General features: G+C 45.4%; 4 protein-coding genes and 1 non-coding gene across 6 annotated transcripts; 2 read left to right on the top strand and 3 right to left on the bottom strand.

Moving 5' to 3' along the window:
• Window positions 1-2,404: 2,404 nt before the first annotated feature.
• Window positions 2,405-9,221, bottom strand: fam169b (family with sequence similarity 169 member B). Its single transcript, XM_084681513.1, has 8 exons — window positions 8,988-9,221; window positions 6,355-6,427; window positions 5,795-5,987; window positions 4,840-5,368; window positions 4,670-4,752; window positions 4,140-4,305; window positions 3,421-3,603; window positions 2,405-3,077 (listed from the first exon to the last, which is right to left on the bottom strand). The coding sequence occupies exons 3-8, from the start codon at window positions 5,921-5,923 to the stop codon at window positions 2,803-2,805; spliced, it is 1,365 nt and encodes a 454-aa protein (XP_084537639.1). The 5' UTR covers window positions 5,924-5,987; window positions 6,355-6,427; window positions 8,988-9,221; the 3' UTR covers window positions 2,405-2,802.
• LOC146246888 (U2 spliceosomal RNA) lies at window positions 6,702-6,892 on the bottom strand. Its single transcript, XR_014734301.1, has one exon. It is a non-coding gene; the product is annotated as a U2 spliceosomal RNA (small nuclear RNA).
• An 883-nt stretch (window positions 9,222-10,104) lies between the features above and the next one.
• terb2 (telomere repeat binding bouquet formation protein 2) lies at window positions 10,105-12,281 on the top strand. 2 transcript variants are annotated; one of them, XM_084682458.1, is made up of 7 exons: window positions 10,105-10,293; window positions 10,460-10,541; window positions 10,714-10,853; window positions 10,956-11,014; window positions 11,112-11,188; window positions 11,308-11,396; window positions 11,678-12,281. In XM_084682458.1, exons 1-7 carry the CDS (start codon window positions 10,230-10,232, stop codon window positions 11,809-11,811), a joined length of 645 nt encoding a protein of 214 aa, XP_084538584.1. In that variant the 5' UTR covers window positions 10,105-10,229; the 3' UTR covers window positions 11,812-12,281. The 2 variants fall into 2 exon arrangements, with proteins under 2 accessions (XP_084538584.1, XP_084538583.1); XM_084682457.1 differs by having other exon boundaries at window positions 10,106-10,293; window positions 11,593-12,271.
• Window positions 11,858-13,613, bottom strand: LOC146246885 (uncharacterized). The gene is made up of 4 exons (XM_084682456.1): window positions 13,308-13,613; window positions 12,692-13,112; window positions 12,330-12,469; window positions 11,858-12,055 (listed from the first exon to the last, which is right to left on the bottom strand). The coding sequence occupies exons 1-4, from the start codon at window positions 13,467-13,469 to the stop codon at window positions 11,987-11,989; spliced, it is 792 nt and encodes a 263-aa protein (XP_084538582.1). The 5' UTR covers window positions 13,470-13,613; the 3' UTR covers window positions 11,858-11,986.
• Window positions 13,614-13,920: 307 nt separating this feature from the next.
• sord (sorbitol dehydrogenase) lies at window positions 13,921-17,540 on the top strand. The gene is made up of 9 exons (XM_084682639.1): window positions 13,921-14,124; window positions 14,230-14,263; window positions 14,532-14,696; window positions 15,286-15,445; window positions 15,577-15,695; window positions 16,274-16,339; window positions 16,433-16,611; window positions 16,687-16,808; window positions 17,155-17,540. Exons 1-9 carry the CDS (start codon window positions 14,068-14,070, stop codon window positions 17,318-17,320), a joined length of 1,068 nt encoding a protein of 355 aa, XP_084538765.1. The 5' UTR covers window positions 13,921-14,067; the 3' UTR covers window positions 17,321-17,540.
• Window positions 17,541-17,672: the final 132 nt, after the last annotated feature.

Raw genomic sequence — 17,672 nt, 5'->3', positions numbered from 1 at the left:
CTGTCAGAGCTTGTTCCAACGCTAACAGGTGAATGAGATTCCACTTCAAAGGTGTCCTGGGGGATAAAACCCAGAGCGGTAACGGGTGTAATCCTTCAACACCTGGGAGGGCCGCTCAGCGCTTTGATGTGTTCAGACAAGACAACAGAGCCGCCTGGCCGTCACAGGCAGAGAACAGAGAAGCCTTTCATATCAGACCCGGACACAGGGCCACACAGAGATAGTCACTCTCAACTTTTATACTATCCAATCTGAAAAGAGGAATCTCTTATGGGAAACTCCATTACACCGTTTGAGAGCCTGTTGTTCTAAGAGCATGTGGTTGCTTCTAGAATCCAGCAGATAAACAGCCTCAGTCCAAGGCAGCTTCTAGGACCCACAAACACTGTCACTATGCAGGTTACCTTCATTACTCCACTACCATCTATTACCCTGGCCTCACTTTGACCCAGCCCCACTTAGCCCCTCCCCAACCCGTACCCCCGCCCAATTCAGACCAAAGTCTAATTATCCCTCATTAAAAATGTCCGCTCCTTGCTTTTTGTTCCACCATGATTTCCTCGTCTGGTATGGCTCGTTATTCTCAGTTCCAGTGGACCCATCCTGGATAATGAAGTGACTGCTTCCTCATAGCACGGCAGAAGCGGGAAAACCATGCTGCTACTGTAGCTCCCCAGTGAATGTGTGCTTGACAGCAGTGATATGATGACTGTACCAGAGCTGCTGCAGAACGTCTGGCAGCATCTCATCCCATTTAGAGCCAGAGAGAGCAAACAGCCTTTTATCCCCATAAACAGCAGCAGGGCTGTTTGCTGCATCTGGGGACGCCATGTTTCTGTTCACCATCAAACCGCTAGATCAACAACGAAATGTAAATCTCTGACGAAACAGAAACCTTTTCCATAAAACATTCATATTAAGAAGAAAAGCAAAGAAAATGTCAACAAGGATTCACCGGAGCTTTAGAAACAGATCACATTTAGGGCCAAACTGCAGCAATAGTTCAACGTGCATTGTAATTCTACTGTAGGTAGGTCATCCTAAAGGAAGAGCCTTCACTACTCCATCATGTGTTAATGCATGTGTGCCCTCAGTGCTCCCCCAGGTCTCCATGCTCCTCCACACCCTCCACAGGATGGGGGGTTGGGCAGAAAGAGACAGCTTTGGCCTTGCTGTTGTCATGGCGATGGAATTATCAATGATCCTGTATCTAGGACCCAACCCTACATGTGATGGAAGACCACTGCAGTGTGGTGTTATTACGTAGTGCAGCACAGTATAGTGTTATGTGGTGTTCCACAGTGTAGTCGTGTAATGTGAATGAATGTGGGATAGTGTAATGTTAGAGCTAGTGTGTACTGTGCCAATGTGTGGCATAAGTCCTGTACTTCAGTTCATGAATGATAGATCAGTCAACCCCAGGAAGTAATCCTTGGTCCTTGGACACATTTAATACAGACTGGATGGTAAATGTACGGTCATGGACATCCCCCCCCCCATCTCCCCGAGCTAAGCAGTCCACAGTCCCATCAGCCCCTGGGCTCGGGGTGATACCTGCCTTAACAGTCTGCTGCCACCATAAAACACGAGGCTACACAACATGACAGCCTTAATAAAGAAGAGCCTATTTGGTGTGGGAGTCAGTACAGTATGTGTATGTGTGTGAGTGTTTATGGGGGGGGGGGGGGGGTGAGTGTATGATGTCCTGACCCGAAGACAAACCTTGCCTGATAGATACAGGGCTGACAGCACGCTTCCTTAAATGGTTTAGTTGGTATTTATGGTACTATTTGGTTTAGGTCGGAAATCCAAAACGTTTACAATTGACAGGTGTTAACCCATGCACTGCTCTCTGCATGGGTCGCCTTTCCTGTAAAGGATGCTGCTGGAGATCAGCTGCAGATCAATCAGGCCTTTCTCCTTGTTCAATACACAGTAGATGGTATGGGGCTGCCTTAAATAGTATGCATAGGATTGAGTTCCATGGTAAAATGGTCTCCAGACACCTACATTTTCCCCATAATCAGCTAAAGTGGTATTGATGACTCGGTCTAACATCACGAATCATTGATCGTGTAAGGTTTAAGGCTGTCCACATGGATAGATGTTGCTGTGCATATTGGGACCTTCCTGATACTGAAGGTACATGCAGGACCATATCAGAAGATCCTGCCGATCAAATAAGCACGTTTATGTTGCCACCTTGTGGCTATAATGAGGCACTCCATCTTAAAATTGTACAATTGTACAAATAACGTTAACCTTAAACTGGGATTCAAGTCTCAAACCTGACATGAATTACCTAAAAATCCATTAGGGCCAAAGCAATTCCATAAAGGCCAATTCTATCGTAAGCAATCTGACTAATTCGAACCAGGTTCAAGATAATTGTGTGTGCACACTATTCTTGTTTAATATGTATTTAATGAATGGTTTCAACACATTCAACTTTTATTGGGGACACACTTTTAAACTGCAATATCTCGAGTGGGGAGAAAAGAACGTGGCAGAAAGTGAAAACTAAATAGAAAATCTTGTTCAGAATGGAAAGTATGCCCATAGACTAAGAACCTTAATCAGCTTGATGCCAGAACTGTCCAAACTCATGATGTTAAATTGCAGCTGCAAAAATGAAGAGTGACATTGCTGGGCACTGGGGGCACCCCGGCAGTAGCGTCTGGTGTGGTAGTCTTCTCTATGTGCCTGTAAAGGCCAGGCCCCAGGACAGCAGAGAGGGATCCCACCACAGACCACCAGGGGCTCCACACCCTTCCTCCTGACACCAAATACATGACTTCATCTCTAGGTTGGATCTAAAAGTCTGATGCGTTTGGAGTCAGATAACAGTGCTGCTGTCACATCTGTGTCCTCCGTCTCTCCCCCTGTTTGCCTCCTCTCCTCCTCCTCCTCCTCTTCTCCCGCTCTCTTCTCCCCTGCCCTCTTCTTCTCGTCGTTAGCGCATCGTCGCAGCTGGATGTTGAGCCAGATGTTGCGTCTTTGCCCCCAGCCTCCAGGGGGCTCCACCTCATACAGCCGCTCCTTTTGGCTGGGATGTAGCTGAAGGTACTTCCTGCACACTAAACAGAAGTGGCATTAGACTTTCTGCTCATCGACAGAGTCATTCAGTGCAGTTTAAGTCCATGAAGAGCAATATTTTTATCATTATATTCAGTCAAGACACTCACTCAGATGTGACCATGTATTGATTACCAGACATGGAAATAGGTTTGAATTTGGCAGAGTGGTCTTATCTAGGGGAAGCACCGCTCTGCCTCTAAGCCGGGGAGACTCAATAGGTGGACCATGGTCCAGATTCTGACCCAGACGCAATACAATTTGGACTAAAGACAAAATCAACATTCTAATTTAGTCATGATCCAAGCGAGTTTTAATTGAAAATGTAACGTGAATAAGACTCACCTGCAGCCATGCTGTCTGATATTGGAGCGCTGACTCCCAGTGTCACCTCACTGGGAAAAGAGGAGCAGAAATCCTCAAGCATTTGCAGGCCCAGGCCACGCCTCCTTGCATGAGCCCTCACCAGCACTGTGTCCAGGACAGGAAGAACATAACTCTGACTGGTGCAGCCATCACATAGACTTCCTGTGAGACAATGGCATCGTTATGAACCTGCATAACCTTAAATATGGAACAACAGCACACATACATACATACTACAAACAAGTTATGGTGGCTAAAACACACTTGGGGTTCTGGAGGGGATTCAACACATTCAATGCATTTATAGGGACCCTCAATTTACTTTGTATTTATATTGGTGTTTTTTGTGTGTGTAAAACATCAGTAGGGCTTGATATAATTTTCAGGAGTGAATATCAGGTAGGCTCATTTTAAATTCTTGTTCAAATTCCAAACATTACATTTCATAACATTAAAAAGTGGAAATAAAATAGCAAAATAGTCAAATGAATTTTCAAGTATGAAATTTGAAGTGACCCCGGCCAAGAGTCATAAGTCAAATCAAATTAAATCAAATTTATTTGTATAGCCCTTTTTACACGCAAGCATGTCACAGAGGGCTTCACATACGCCCATAGAACTGCCCCTCAACCAACCTAAACCTCATAAGTCCTCAATTCATTTGAAACCCTGGGTACACATCCACACCAGCGTCACACCTTTCTGCTTGACTGTGTAGAATCCCACTGCTTCTTTGTTGAGCCAGAAAATTTTACTCATCTCCATCCTGGGGTGAGGCGAGAATACAGTCTCCTCTTCCGGTAGCTTCTCTCCAACACGCTGGCTGAGCAGGAACAGAATCACTCTTTCCACCTCAGACTCCACCTGGCAAAACACAACCGTGTGACACGGAACAACCTCAGAAACAGACTCATTGTGGAACAACTCCCTTCCTAATTGTATTCAACACACATAACATAGAACCTGCAACTTGGAGAAGATCCATGTACAATTGTACTTGTTTTAATGTATGCTCTGTCTGAATCTAATCTAATCATTCTACTTTGGTAATCATGATGTTCATAATACATACACACGAGCAGCACGAATCCAACATCACACCACTCGAACCACCAATGAGTCAATCAACAATCCAATCCCTGTGGTGCTAGCCACCCCAGGCTTATACCTGGGAAGCAAGAAGCACAGAACAACTCCCTTTCATGAATATCAGAGTAACCAAGCCCACCAACACAAGGCCGCTTCTGTCCTGGCTGGTCTTCAACACGTCGTCCACGGTCCACCACCGGCCATGCAGATGCAGGGCCACCACTGCACACATAAACCATCCCATTCAGTGAGAGCAATGCGGACGCACACACAGCAGGGTTTGTTGGATGGGACACGGCTCTGCTGTACCCTGAGCGTCGTCCTCAGAGGTGTGTAGAGCTGGACCCTGAGCGTCGTCCTCAGAGGCGTGTAGAGCTGGACCCTGAGCGTCGTCCTCAGAGGCGTGTAGAGCTGTACCCTGAGCGTCGTCCTCAGAGGCGTGTAGAGCTGGACCCTGAGCGTCGTCCTCAGAGGTGTGTAGAGCTGGACCCTGAGCGTCGTCCTCAGAGGTGTGTAGAGCTGGACCCTGAGCGTCGTCCTCAGAGGCGTGTAGAGCTGGACCCTGAGCGTCGTCCTCAGAGGCGTGTAGAGCTGGACCCTGAGCGTCGTCCTCAGAGGCGTGTAGAGCTGGACCCTGAGCGTCGTCCTCAGAGGTGTGTAGAGCTGGACCCTGAGCGTCGTCCTCAGAGGTGTGTAGAGCTGGACCCTGAGCGTCGTCCTCAGAGGTGTGTAGAGCTGGACCCTGAGCGTCGTCCTCAGAGGCGTGTAGAGCTAGAAGGAAGCAGGCCTGGTCCTCAAACACCTGCAGCCTGACCATGTTGCTCTGTGTTACCTCCACCTAACAGAAGAGGAGAGCAGAGAAACCTTTTATATGCTGTACAATACAATACTATGTGTAACTACAGTATATTATACCATAGTATGCTATGCTGTACAATAAAATACTATGTAAACAATGCTACACTCTATTACATGATAGTATGCTATACTGTACTATACTTTGCTGTACTATAACACTATGTAAAGTAAACCATACTATGCTGAACTATATTACACTACACTATGTTATTCAATGCCATACTGTACTGTACTGTACTGTACTGTACTATACTGCACTATACTATACTATACTATACTATACTATACTATACTATACTATACTATACTATACTATACTATACTATACTATACTATACAGTAATAGGATGGTGCAGTGCAGACTGAATCTCTCAACTGCAATCTAGGTGTGGACCTGATGAGTTACCTTGGATGCCTGTGGAGGTTGGAAGCTGGCCTGTCCATGCAGGTGGTCTGATCCCAGCGCCGCCATGCAGTCCTCAGACACAGAGCTGAACAGACTGCCTTCAGCAGCAGGATAGTCAACAGGGTACATCCCCCTAGTATAGCCGGCAGACAGGCAGGAGACACGACACTGGGGCTAACACAGGATTCTCCCCCTGGTTAAACACACAGGCAAACTGCTGCTGTAAGGGTAAACTATGTACTTTGACAACAGTTGATCTGTTGTTTGAAAGGGGTTTAGCGTTGACAGTATCATGGATGTGTAACGCAAATCGATTTACTTATAGTGATAATTTTTTTGTTTTGAGTTGCCTGTGTCTGTTTTAGAATACACTGCATCTGGCTAAAGGAGGTTACAATTGATGTGTGTTGTACTTTGTACTTTGACAAGACAACTTTTGATTAAGCAGCCTTATGGTTAGCATTATCACTGACGGATTATTTTATGAAACTTACGTTATTTCTGGACAGTTTGAATTTGGTTAAATAGCAGTTGTGTCTGGTTAGAGGTGGGTACCGTACCTGTGTTGTGTTTTCATGAGTGTGGGAGAATCCATCTTGAAAACCTTTCACAATAACGTGCATTTAGCTCCACCTAAAGGTGAAAAGAATGATCAGAATGTTTATTGGGTCAACATGGAGTCAGCAGTAACTGCTGTTTGACATTTTTCAACTGGCAATTCAATGTGGCCACAAACGGCAGCGGCAGTAATTTCTCAAGATTTTGTCTTCATAGTTCAAGTTGGTAAATAAGAGGTAGTCTGTTTCACCGCGTTTTTTATAATACGGTGATGTGAGTGAAATGGACCGCCACAACAAGCTTAACCATTGCATACAAGTTAATTTCAACAACATTCTTTCCCCCGGGAGGGAAGTGCACCGTTCCTGGAAGTACTGCAATACCAGGTCGATGCGTGGAGTGGACGGAGCAAGCCCCTATTCCATCTCCCTGTTCCAAAAATCAATTTAATATATGGTCCCCGGGTAGGGGACGTATCAGATATTAAACTGATAAGAACAGATACTACACTTGATCTTAGCCAAAAGGCCGAGAAGCGATACTGACCCGCCACTCGAGGGACCCAAGTGATTCTCAGGAACGTCATATTAGTATACGGCTCCAAGTTTGTACTAATGAACTACGTGTACTCCATTAAAAAAACTAAACGGTGTTAAAAAAAAAACACACCAGCAAAGGAAGTGCATTAATAAATGTGTAATCTCCAAATACTAAAGTGAAAACGTGGTTTAGCTGTCACGTGGTACAGATCCCTCCAATTGGAAATGAAAGATACAATTATCTAAAATAATCGCAGTTACAGTTCGAGAAACAGCCAGCCAATAACATGTACATTATGTACTAGTAATATTATTCGTATTTTTGTGGTATTTTTGGGATGACTACGATAGTTCACGGAAGAACAAAGAACATTCACAAGAACAGCTGATTCGGGCTACGATTATGGCTAAACCCTGCCTTCTGCTGGACATAATGTGTCACAGCAACCACCTCCCCAGTGAAATCAAGAGTGTATGGCTGCAGCCTGCAGCCATCCGCCTCATGCCCTCTCGTCTCATGCTTCTACTTTTCAAAATGAAAGCTCGTGTGGTCCGCTATTTCTCATTTATTGCAACAAACGTGCTCACAAACTTACCTTTAACTCAATCGGTAAAATAATTCGCGATTTAGTATTTTTGACCCTCTGAATTTACCGTTGGACAGCTTGGGCATAATACGGGAGCTATGACACTGGAGAGCCTGAGACGGGAGTCTGCAGGCTGCGGCCATACCAATCTCAGTGAAATTGCCGCAGCACCAGGCTTCCCACAGAAGAGCAGCCTGTCGCGCTGTTAATCAAAACCAAGGTGGGTGGATACATTTTAGATAGGCTACAACTGAATAACTTACGCAAAAGTGGAAAATGACATCACTTAGTTACGTAGCTACAAGTTAACAGGGTGCCTTTGAATTTGACACGGTCAGATCTAGAGAACTAGTCTACCATGCAAAGGCCAGTTCAAGCTCATTGTTAATAATCAAACGCGTGGTATTGAGTTAATAGCGGGCGAGCTACAGTTGCACCCCACTACCTTTCCAGGTGGTAAAAGACAGAAGCAAGACCTGTGTGGCCAAACAGCCAACAACGACCTCACAATCGGTGCCATAGCAAAAGACAAAATGAAAAAGTAGTGTGCCTTTTGACAAGTCTGATGCAGCGAGTGAACAGGTAGAAGTCATGATGCTTGCCTTCTATTCCAACAAGTGCTTTTTCCAAATGGCTTGGATCTGTGCCCTACACACCGAGCACCCACCCCACCCCCTTCTCTCCATTGAAGTAGCCTACCTCCCATACGCTTTAAAATAATTCCGATTAGCAAATTCCACAGAACGAAGTGTATTCTACGCAGCGAATACCAAAGCTAGGCTGCCATATAACTATATAGCAACTTACGGTATTTGCAGGAATGAGGAGGCAAGTGCACATTCGATGGTTCTTTTAATAACCCTTCTGGATTCGCAACAACGGAGGCCCATACTCCGAACAACAACGAAAACCTCTGACACTAGCTACGTCAGGACAGTGTAACGCATAATAACCGAAAACCAAGTAAGAAAAAAAAAAGGTTTTACACTCTACTAACGATGATCAGAAACAAGTGCGCAAACAGAAACAGGTGTGCGCATAACGCACTGGACTGCGCCGCCCTTAGTAGGCTACTTTGTGAATCCGAGTAGACGTGGAGCCGATGGTATTTGCATGACAGACAATTCATAACACATCGGTCAGACTTGATATTTTACGTGATTTGACACACAGCCAACTACATTTACATTGCATTTATGCATTTAGCATAGGAAGTCGCTTTTATCCCAAGCAACTTCCAAGAGAAAGTTTTACAAAAGTGCATCACTGTAACAACGAGATAGCCCCAAACATTGCGGGTATAGCCAAACATGAATCATACGATGTGAAACCTAATAAGTCCCAAATGGAAGAACAATAAGAGCATGTAGTTAGACAAGTTAATTAAAGAGCAATAGCCTCAAAGGTGCAAGACTAAATAACTTAATTTCGGGGATTTGGCACACTTGGAAGAAATGGCCTATAGTTTACGACTTGCACCAGGAGTATCTAACTTGGAAACATACTCACAGTTTGAAGCATTTCTGCGAAATAACGAGGCCGTTCCTCACCGCGGCAATGACCCCAGAAGTCAGACAAAATATCCTGCAAGGTGTCAAAAACTAAAGCAATTTAAACCACATGCTTCACATTCGTGTATTCCGGTATTTGGTAAATTTTGTGAAACAACTTCAGACGAAGCCGACTAAACATCCTCCCGCAGACTGCCACTGGCAAGGTAGCCTATATCCAATACAAATGTAGACCTGCGCAGAGAAATGTTAATGAGGTGAAAAACACATGAGGGGGGTTGGGAGGTGAGAAGTGGGAGGTGGATCTGTTTTGCTTTGCTGTGTTGGTCCCATGTTTAGCCAACCTCATTTGTTGTATTTTCTTGCCTCATCAGACGTCATTGGATTAATTTTAGACTTTTGGTTTTGATTGTTGCGAGAGAGAAACTTAGACCAACATCATATGTGGGATTCCCCATTGTGGGACTTAATAAAGAATTATCTTATTTTATGGATAGAATAGCTTCAAGCTGCATATGTGATTTTGAAAGTATCTGCTGAAGTGCAAGTGAGAGTCTGGCCCAGAAATATAGTTATGCAGATGATCATTGATTTCAAGCAGCCTATAGTGTAACACATTAGATCTTAGATCTAATCATTGGGTCTTTCTTCAGCACTTTGACACAAATAAAGTCACATGATTACTCAAACCGATACCCGACAGTAGCCTCCGCCCCTCAGAAGAGCCCGGGGTAGCGTATGTGACAACTTCTTCTTTCACCCCTCATCGATGAAAGGACGCGGTCAGATACAGAGGGGTCCCCCCCCATTTCTGCCACGCCCCCAGCTCCTTCTGTGTGTTGGTAAAGTGACGGACTGTACATCACCGCTGGGCCTCCGCGACGCGACCGATAAGCGGTAGATGACGAACGAACAACTGTTACAAAAAAACCTAATAGGCTTGTTGGCTGGAGAAACTGGTGAACTGGTAGAAACAACGGCAGAAACGTTCACTTCTTTTTTTATATACAATATTTGTTAAACTGGTAGGAACCGCTACATGACTGTTGTAGACCTGAGTAAACCCATTTCTTAAAGGAACACATTGCACATATTTGCCGCCAAGGCCCCTTGCATTCAGGCCTTAACTTTTGCCTCGCGCCACTGTGCAGCTAGGGCTGGGGGTTAAAAAGTTTGTGATCAAGTCGAAACATAGGCCTGTCGCCTGTTATCTTGTAGTTGACTATAAATAACATAAAGTATGTTTAAAAACCGAACAGCGTGGTTTTCTAATAGTGTCAGGACAGGAATTCCTCAATTTTGGTGTAAGAACATATAGCAGACTAAATCTAACTAGCTTGTTAGTTAGCAAGCTAGCTTACTGTACGTTAGCTATCTATTCAACAAACTCATCATGTAAGCTAACGTTACAGTTTACATTACAACTCTTTATTTTGTTTGAATTTTAATTCACGTTTTACTCCGTTTCAGTGTGTGAGGGTGGGACCTTTGCTTGTCAGAAGACTGCTGATTATCTTTTCAGTGCTGATGCCACCTGCCCAGACACACAAAGGTATTAGTTGTGATGGGATGATGACTGGCAAGTTTTTCTCGACAGTGAAGAATTCACGTATATTGAACAGCTATATACAGTGTATATTTACTGTATATATTATTTTATCCTTGAATAATAAGTAGCCCTCATTTGATTTTTGCCTATTGTAAGTAATAAATCACCATTGCAGGATATTTGGGAGTGAAGCCTACATCAAGGACAAGGTTACCGTGTTCCACAGTCTCTACTTGTCTGCCTGTGAGAAGTGTCACAGCGTTAAGTCTGTGTGCATAGGTCACTACGTGCTTCCTCCTGCTCCTGTTCAAGATGGTGGGTCCAATGTGCTGCACCTGTATTCCACCAATCATTCTGTAGCACATCCTGTACATACTGTAGATTACAGTGTTAAATGGTAAGTTATTCATATTTCAGAGGTGAGAGCTGTATTTGGAAGGTTCATATGGGAGCAAGAGGATCATAAAACAGCTGAGGTAACTCCCTGCTCCCTCTTAATGTTTCTCTTGATGTATAAAAACCAAACCCAAACACCATTACGTTTGGATTCAAACATCTGTGTTTTGTTTTAAGAGTACCCAAGATCAACTGGCTTTGCCCAATCAGAAGGAGGAAGATAACTTAAGTGAATCAGGAATTAAGTTCATCCGGTAAACACATTGTACTGCACAGCTAAACATTTTTGTATCAACTTGGCAAACTACTCTCTCCTATGTTGTACTATCAGGACAATAGGATTTCCATCTAACTCCTCTCCTGTGTTGAACAGCTCTGATGTTTCCACTGGGACTAATCTTCAGAGAGATCCACATCTGTGTTGTGCAGTACAACATTACCCTGTCAACAATATGATAACAGGTAGGCCAGGGTTGAATAGCTGGTCCCACACCCAAGCCGTTTCTTGGGAGCTTAAGAATGCCTAGTTGCCATGAACATCTCTACGTAGTGGATGAGCTACTGAGTGGGAGGCATATTGTGATGGTCCTGCATTGTCCTCAATGATTTTTAACTAACCTGTATTCTGTGAACATAATGACACGTTTTCTTTCTAAAGGGTATGTCAGCATTGACGAGCTGAAGGGATACCCGGGTGAGCTGCATGACTTTATACCAGGCCACTTTGGCTCCTCTGTCACCAGGGTGCACAGCACCAGACCCAGGGGGCCCTCGGAGCACCAGGCTGCAGAGCCCAGAGGCTGCAGACCCCAAGGCTGCAGAGCCCAGACGCTGCAGAGCCCACTGGCTGCGGTGCCCAGAGGCTGCAGAGCCATAGGGAGCCAACAGAGACACAACCATATACTGTAGAGCTGTGTACGTGATTGATATTTATATTTATTGCATGATATACTACCACAAGCAGGACATATCATTCTTTAATGAGCATGACTTGGTATCAACACAGCACAATGCATTCTGGCATCTAGAGTCTGATCATTCTAGACTCAGACTCATCTAGACTCGGATATGTCCGTCTCCTCTGTGACGTTGAGTTTTCCCAGCAAAATGAAGTCCAAGCCCTATGCCAAAATTATGAAATAACATTAAAGTTGTGGAAACAGGATTTTGTTTGTGTCAAATACAACACATACAACACCTCTACACTCGTAACATAAGAAAAGAGCTTTTGATTACAAATCAAAGGTCCTCATTGAAATAATTTCTTTAATTTCCAAACAAATGATTCATATAGTAAAAATAACAACACTGAAACAGTTTGAAGTTGGAATTTTATCAGTTATGTGTAATTTTGGCGAGTAATCAAACTGATGATGTGATGATGAGGTTTATTACCTTCCAGTGAGGAGGTCTGTCCTCAAGGAGGCATTCTCTCAGGTCCAGCTTAGTCAGTTTACTGAACCCAATGATGATGTCATCCTCCAGAGATGTAACAGCATTGAACTTCATACTCATAATTTGAAGATTGGACATATCTGTGAATAAACAGCACATCTGTACTTGATTACTGGTTATTTGAAATGACAATGTGCTTGGCTTCTTAATATAGGGCATCTTAATATAGGGCATTATTCTGATATTGGCAAATAGTCAAAAAACAATAATGTATTGGATACCCAATCTCAGTCTCTACACACAACATTTAGTACCCATAACTTTCAGGCAACGTTCTTGGGCAACTCAACAAAAGCACTGACCAGACAGGGATTTAGGGACATGATTAAAGTGGTTTCTATCTAGATTGATGAAGACCAGAGAGTGAAGGTTGTGTGTCTCATCAGGGAGATAAGTCAGCTGGTTCCCAGCCAGGTTCAACCAGAGCAGGGCCTGGAGCTGGCCCATCGCAGGGGGTAGGCAGCTGATCCTGTTGTTGTTCAAGCCCAGCTTCTGTAACCTGCTGAGTTGCCCGAGAGAGGCAGGAAGCTGGAAGAGGCCACAGGAAGCTGCCCACAGCACCTTCAGGTTCGCCAGGTCACCTATGGCATCCGGTAGGACGGAGATGGGGTTGTGGTTGAGCCCCAGAATGGTGAGGTTCCTGAGGGATCCAATGTCACTAGGAAGTATGGTTAGCTGGTTGCCATCCAGAACCAGCTCCTCCAGCTGGTCAAGATGCAGAATCTACAGCACACAGCAGACGAGAAATAATACCATGTATAGGTGTTGTGTCCTGTTCAAGGCCAAGAGTAACTTCAAACATCTACTGTTCCGTGATTAACGACAAGGCTACATGTTCTTTGTTGAAGGTAATGAAAGTAAGCACGCTACTGTGCAAATTACATGCAGCTGGCACTAGCTATGATAGACTAGCCTTACCTCGATTGGTGGAAAGAGGAGACAATTGTCATTCAAAAACAGCTTTTTTAATTTGACTAGTTTTGATAGTGTAGGTGGCAGTATAACCAGGCCTCTATGACTAATATTTAACTTTTCCAAATGTTGGCAAGCACATTCATTTATAATATCGTCGACATCCATTATCTCTTTGTGTACTTCCACGTTAATAATACGCTTGTTGTTGTCATACTGTATCAAGGGAGTCGGTGAAATCAGAGAGCGATGGTAGACTAAAGAAAAATAATAAATAAATAAACCGCGACCATGTTCTGTTGCTATAACAACGCTTCCGGAACCTGGAACCTCTGCTTGTGATTGGCTCATGTGGCTGAGTAGTGGGCGTGGTAGATTGGTACCATGTCGTTCAGTAGGGGGACAGTGCATATAAAACGGTAATTTCAATGACATGCAAACCGTTTGCAGGTTTTATGCAAGGGATTAGAATAAATACATTTGCCATTAGTACTATACCACGGGTTCTGCACGTAACTCATCATGAATTGCGTTGCTGTAATTTGCTCAGTGAATGTCCCTTGACGAGCCGCTGCCCTTCCGAAATGGAAGACTCTTCCCTAACGTTACTCCAATCACATGCTTTGTATTGGCGGCTGCCCACGAGAGGAGGAGGAAGCCGAACTTTGATCAAGCTAGCTAATAAATTGCCAAATTAAACGCTGGAAACGAGATCTTCATGTGTTCAAGCCTGCAGTAAGCTACCTCGCACGTAGCGTTTATCGAAATGGAGAAAGCGGAGAATCTGTCCGTAGTGCTGCACGCTAAAGGGGACCTGCGATTGGTAAACCTTTAATGACTTGACTAACATTTGTATAACTTGCTAATAGAGAAATAAACTGCATTTTAATGAACACTAGCGAGTGACACCTAGATACATTGCTTGCAGGAACAACGGCCCATTCCTGAACCAGGTCCAAATGGTAAGAAAGTAACTGCATGTTCTTCCTCCAGATCAGCACGAAACAGCCCTGGACTGATAACTTTCATGTCTGACATGCTTTCCATTTTTCATCGTTCAGTACAGTGCAGATTGTGGTGTGTGCCCCATATATTTGTCGTGTAGAACATCATGTGTTCCAATGCGACAGTGATTCACCCAGCCATCCAATCAATACAGAGTATACTATATAGTATCTCCTCCATAACTCATGTTCTTCTGTCCATACTGTATCTCCCTGTCTCCCGCAGAGGTGCTGCTGCAGATGCACTCTGTGGGGATATGTGGGTCTGACGTGCACTACTGGCAGCACGGTCGCATTGGGGACTTTGTTGTGCAGAAGCCCATGGTGCTGGGACATGAGGCTGCTGGCAGGGTGGTCAAGGTGGGCTCCAATGTTGAACACCTCCAGCCAGGCGAGTACCACCTCACACTGACCCTCCACACACCCCAGATACCCTGACCTCACACTGACCCTCTACACACCCCAGATACCCTGACCTCACACTGACCCTCCACACATCCCAGATACCTTGACCTCACACTGACCCTCCACACACCCCAGATACCCTGACCTCACACTGACCCTCCACACACCCCAGATACCCTGACCTCACACTGACCCTCCACACACCCCAGATACCCTGACCTCACACTGACCCTCTACACACCCCAGATACCCTGACCTCACACTGACCCTCCACACATCCCAGATACCTTGACCTCACACTGACCCTCCACACACCCCAGATACCCTGACCTCACACTGACCCTCCACACACCCCAGATACCCTGACCTCACACTGACCCTCCACACACCCCAGATACCCTGACCTCACACTGACCCTCTACACACCCCAGATACCCTGACCTCACACTGACCCTCCACACACCCCAGATACCCTGACCTCACACTGACCCTCTACACACCCCAGATACCCTGACCTCACACTGAGCCTCCACACATCCCAGATACCCTGACTGTGCATCATCTTCTCTGAGCAGGAGACAGAGTGGCGGTGGAGCCTGGTGTTCCCAGGGAGGAAGATGAATTCTTCAAGGCAGGACACTACAACCTTTCGCCCACCATCTTCTTCTGTGCCACCCCGCCTGACGATGGCAACTTGTGCCGCTACTATAAACACAGCGCAAACTTCTGCTACAAGTCAGTCACACCCTGGTTGTCTATCATTCTCACCCCGGTCTGTCTCTGCCAGTCTAAGACAGACATGGAAAGAACCTATACAAGACTAAGACCATTATTGCAATTGTGTGTGCAATTTTTTGTGTGAGCAGACTGCCTGACAACGTGACATTTGAAGAGGGAGCGTTGATCGAGCCTCTGTCTGTGGGGATTCACGCCTGCCGCCGTGCTGGGGTCACCCTGGGCAGTAGTGTGCTCATCTGTGGGGCAGGTAAGCTACTGATTGGATCATCTGTCTGTCACTTACAGTGATACTGTGGTATTAGCCAATGACTGTCCAGGCCCTATTTTTTTTTATATCACATTGTGATACTCCACACATAAAGCATAATGAAAACGACAATTTAACAGAATAATTTAAAACTTCTAAGATGGTGAATCAGAGCAACACACAAGGTGTAGTCTTGAAAGACAGAATCACTTGGACACAGCAAACACCATGAAACCAGTGTACCCAAACACCAGTAGTACCAGGTCTAATCTGTAACTCATCTGTGCTGGAGCATGAGCCCAGGAACCATTAACCATGTAAACCTGCATGCTTGACCCACATGTTTCTGGCTGACCTCAGGTCTGCTCTTTCACAATGCACAGCTACACTGGCACATTTCCAGATCACCCCTGTAGGCTGGGAACTGCAACCAAGCAGTAGATACTGTAGCTCTCTCCCTGTTGTCTCTGTTTCTCTCTCTCATGGCTTTAATTTCTGTTGCCTGTTGTTCTTTTCCTATCCTGTCTCCTCAGACTCTTCTCTCCTCTCCTGACATGTTGTTCGTCCTCTTGTCACAGGACCCATTGGGCTTGTGTGTCTCCTGGTTGCCAAGGCAATGGGTGCTGCCCAGGTGATCATCACTGGTAAGACCATCAATTTATCCATCTAACCATGCAGTTCATATTCCCATCATCACTGTCTCTGTCCCTGATATTGTTCCTTTCATTTACCCCCAGATCTGTCTACCGACCGTTTGGCAATGGCGAAAGATCTGGGAGCGGACTTCCCCGTGACGGTGCAGCGGGCTGACGGTGCTCAGGACCTGGCCGGCACGGTGCAAGGCATGCTGGGAGCTCAGCCACACATCAGTATCGAGTGCACTGGTGTGGAGAGCAGTGTCCAGACAGCCATCTATGTACGTCGACCCCCCCTTTGAGGAATGTTTATGGTTCCCCCCAGCCTGGTAGTGATGCGTGTTGTGCCCCTCCAGGCGACCCGACCTGGGGGAGTGGTGGTCCTGGTGGGGATGGGTTCTGAGATGACCACGGTACCTCTGCTCAACGCGGCCATCAGGGAGGTGGACATCAGGGGGGTGTTCCGCTACTGCAACACGTACGTAGAGATCCTCCTATTTCCGTGTGCCACCTGTATCCACTCAAAACGATGTCACGTCATATTAACATGTAGCGTGTGTCTGTGTGTGTGTGTTGTTGATCTGTGTGTGCGTGGATGTGTATATGTCTGTGTGTGTGTGTTGTTGATCTGTGTGTGCCTGGATGTGTCTATGTCTGTGTGTGTGTGTTGTTGATCTGTGTGTGCCTGGATGTGTCTATGTCTGTGTGTGTGTGTTGTTGATCTGTGTGTGCCTGGATGTGTCTATGTCTGTGTGTGTGTGTTGTTGATCTGTGTGTGCCTGGATGTGTCTACGTCTGTGTGTGTGTGTGTTGTTGCGTTCAAGCTGGCCCATGGCCATAGCCATGCTAGCGTCTGGAAAGGTGAACGTGAAGCCCCTGGTGACACACCGCTTCCCTCTGGAGCAGGCGGCGCACGCCTTTGAGACCACACGCCAGGGGCTGGGCATCAAGGTCATGCTCAAGTGTGACAAGAATGACCAGGAGCCTTGAGGAACGTGGAGGGACATCTAGGGAACCGTGACAAAACTGCATACTAAATCTAGAGATGGATAGATAAAGAAAAACCGAAAGAAAGTTTACTTTGTAATGTTTTTATCTCTGTATTTTCAAGCTGCTGCAAGATGATGTACTGCCAAGCAATCATAGTAGAATAGTATCGATTGAATGGCTATGATAAAACAGTGCTAAAATAAACGTCCCCAATGATGTCCCCAATGTTACTTTATACACTTTCCAACTGCTGCCACAAGGGGGTGATAAAGAATCAGAAACTTGCAACATGTTCCTCACACTGATTCTCTGGTATTCACACTGAAGAATCAGTACTATAGAATGATGCCTT

This window comes from Hypomesus nipponensis, chromosome 19 (genome assembly GCF_054491055.1).
Source record: "Hypomesus nipponensis isolate SF chromosome 19, ASM5449105v1, whole genome shotgun sequence".
In the NCBI taxonomy this organism is placed as follows: Eukaryota; Metazoa; Chordata; class Actinopteri; order Osmeriformes; family Osmeridae; genus Hypomesus; species Hypomesus nipponensis.
Note: the sequence above shows the minus strand (reverse complement) of the source record. Positions and strands in the feature narration are given on the sequence as shown.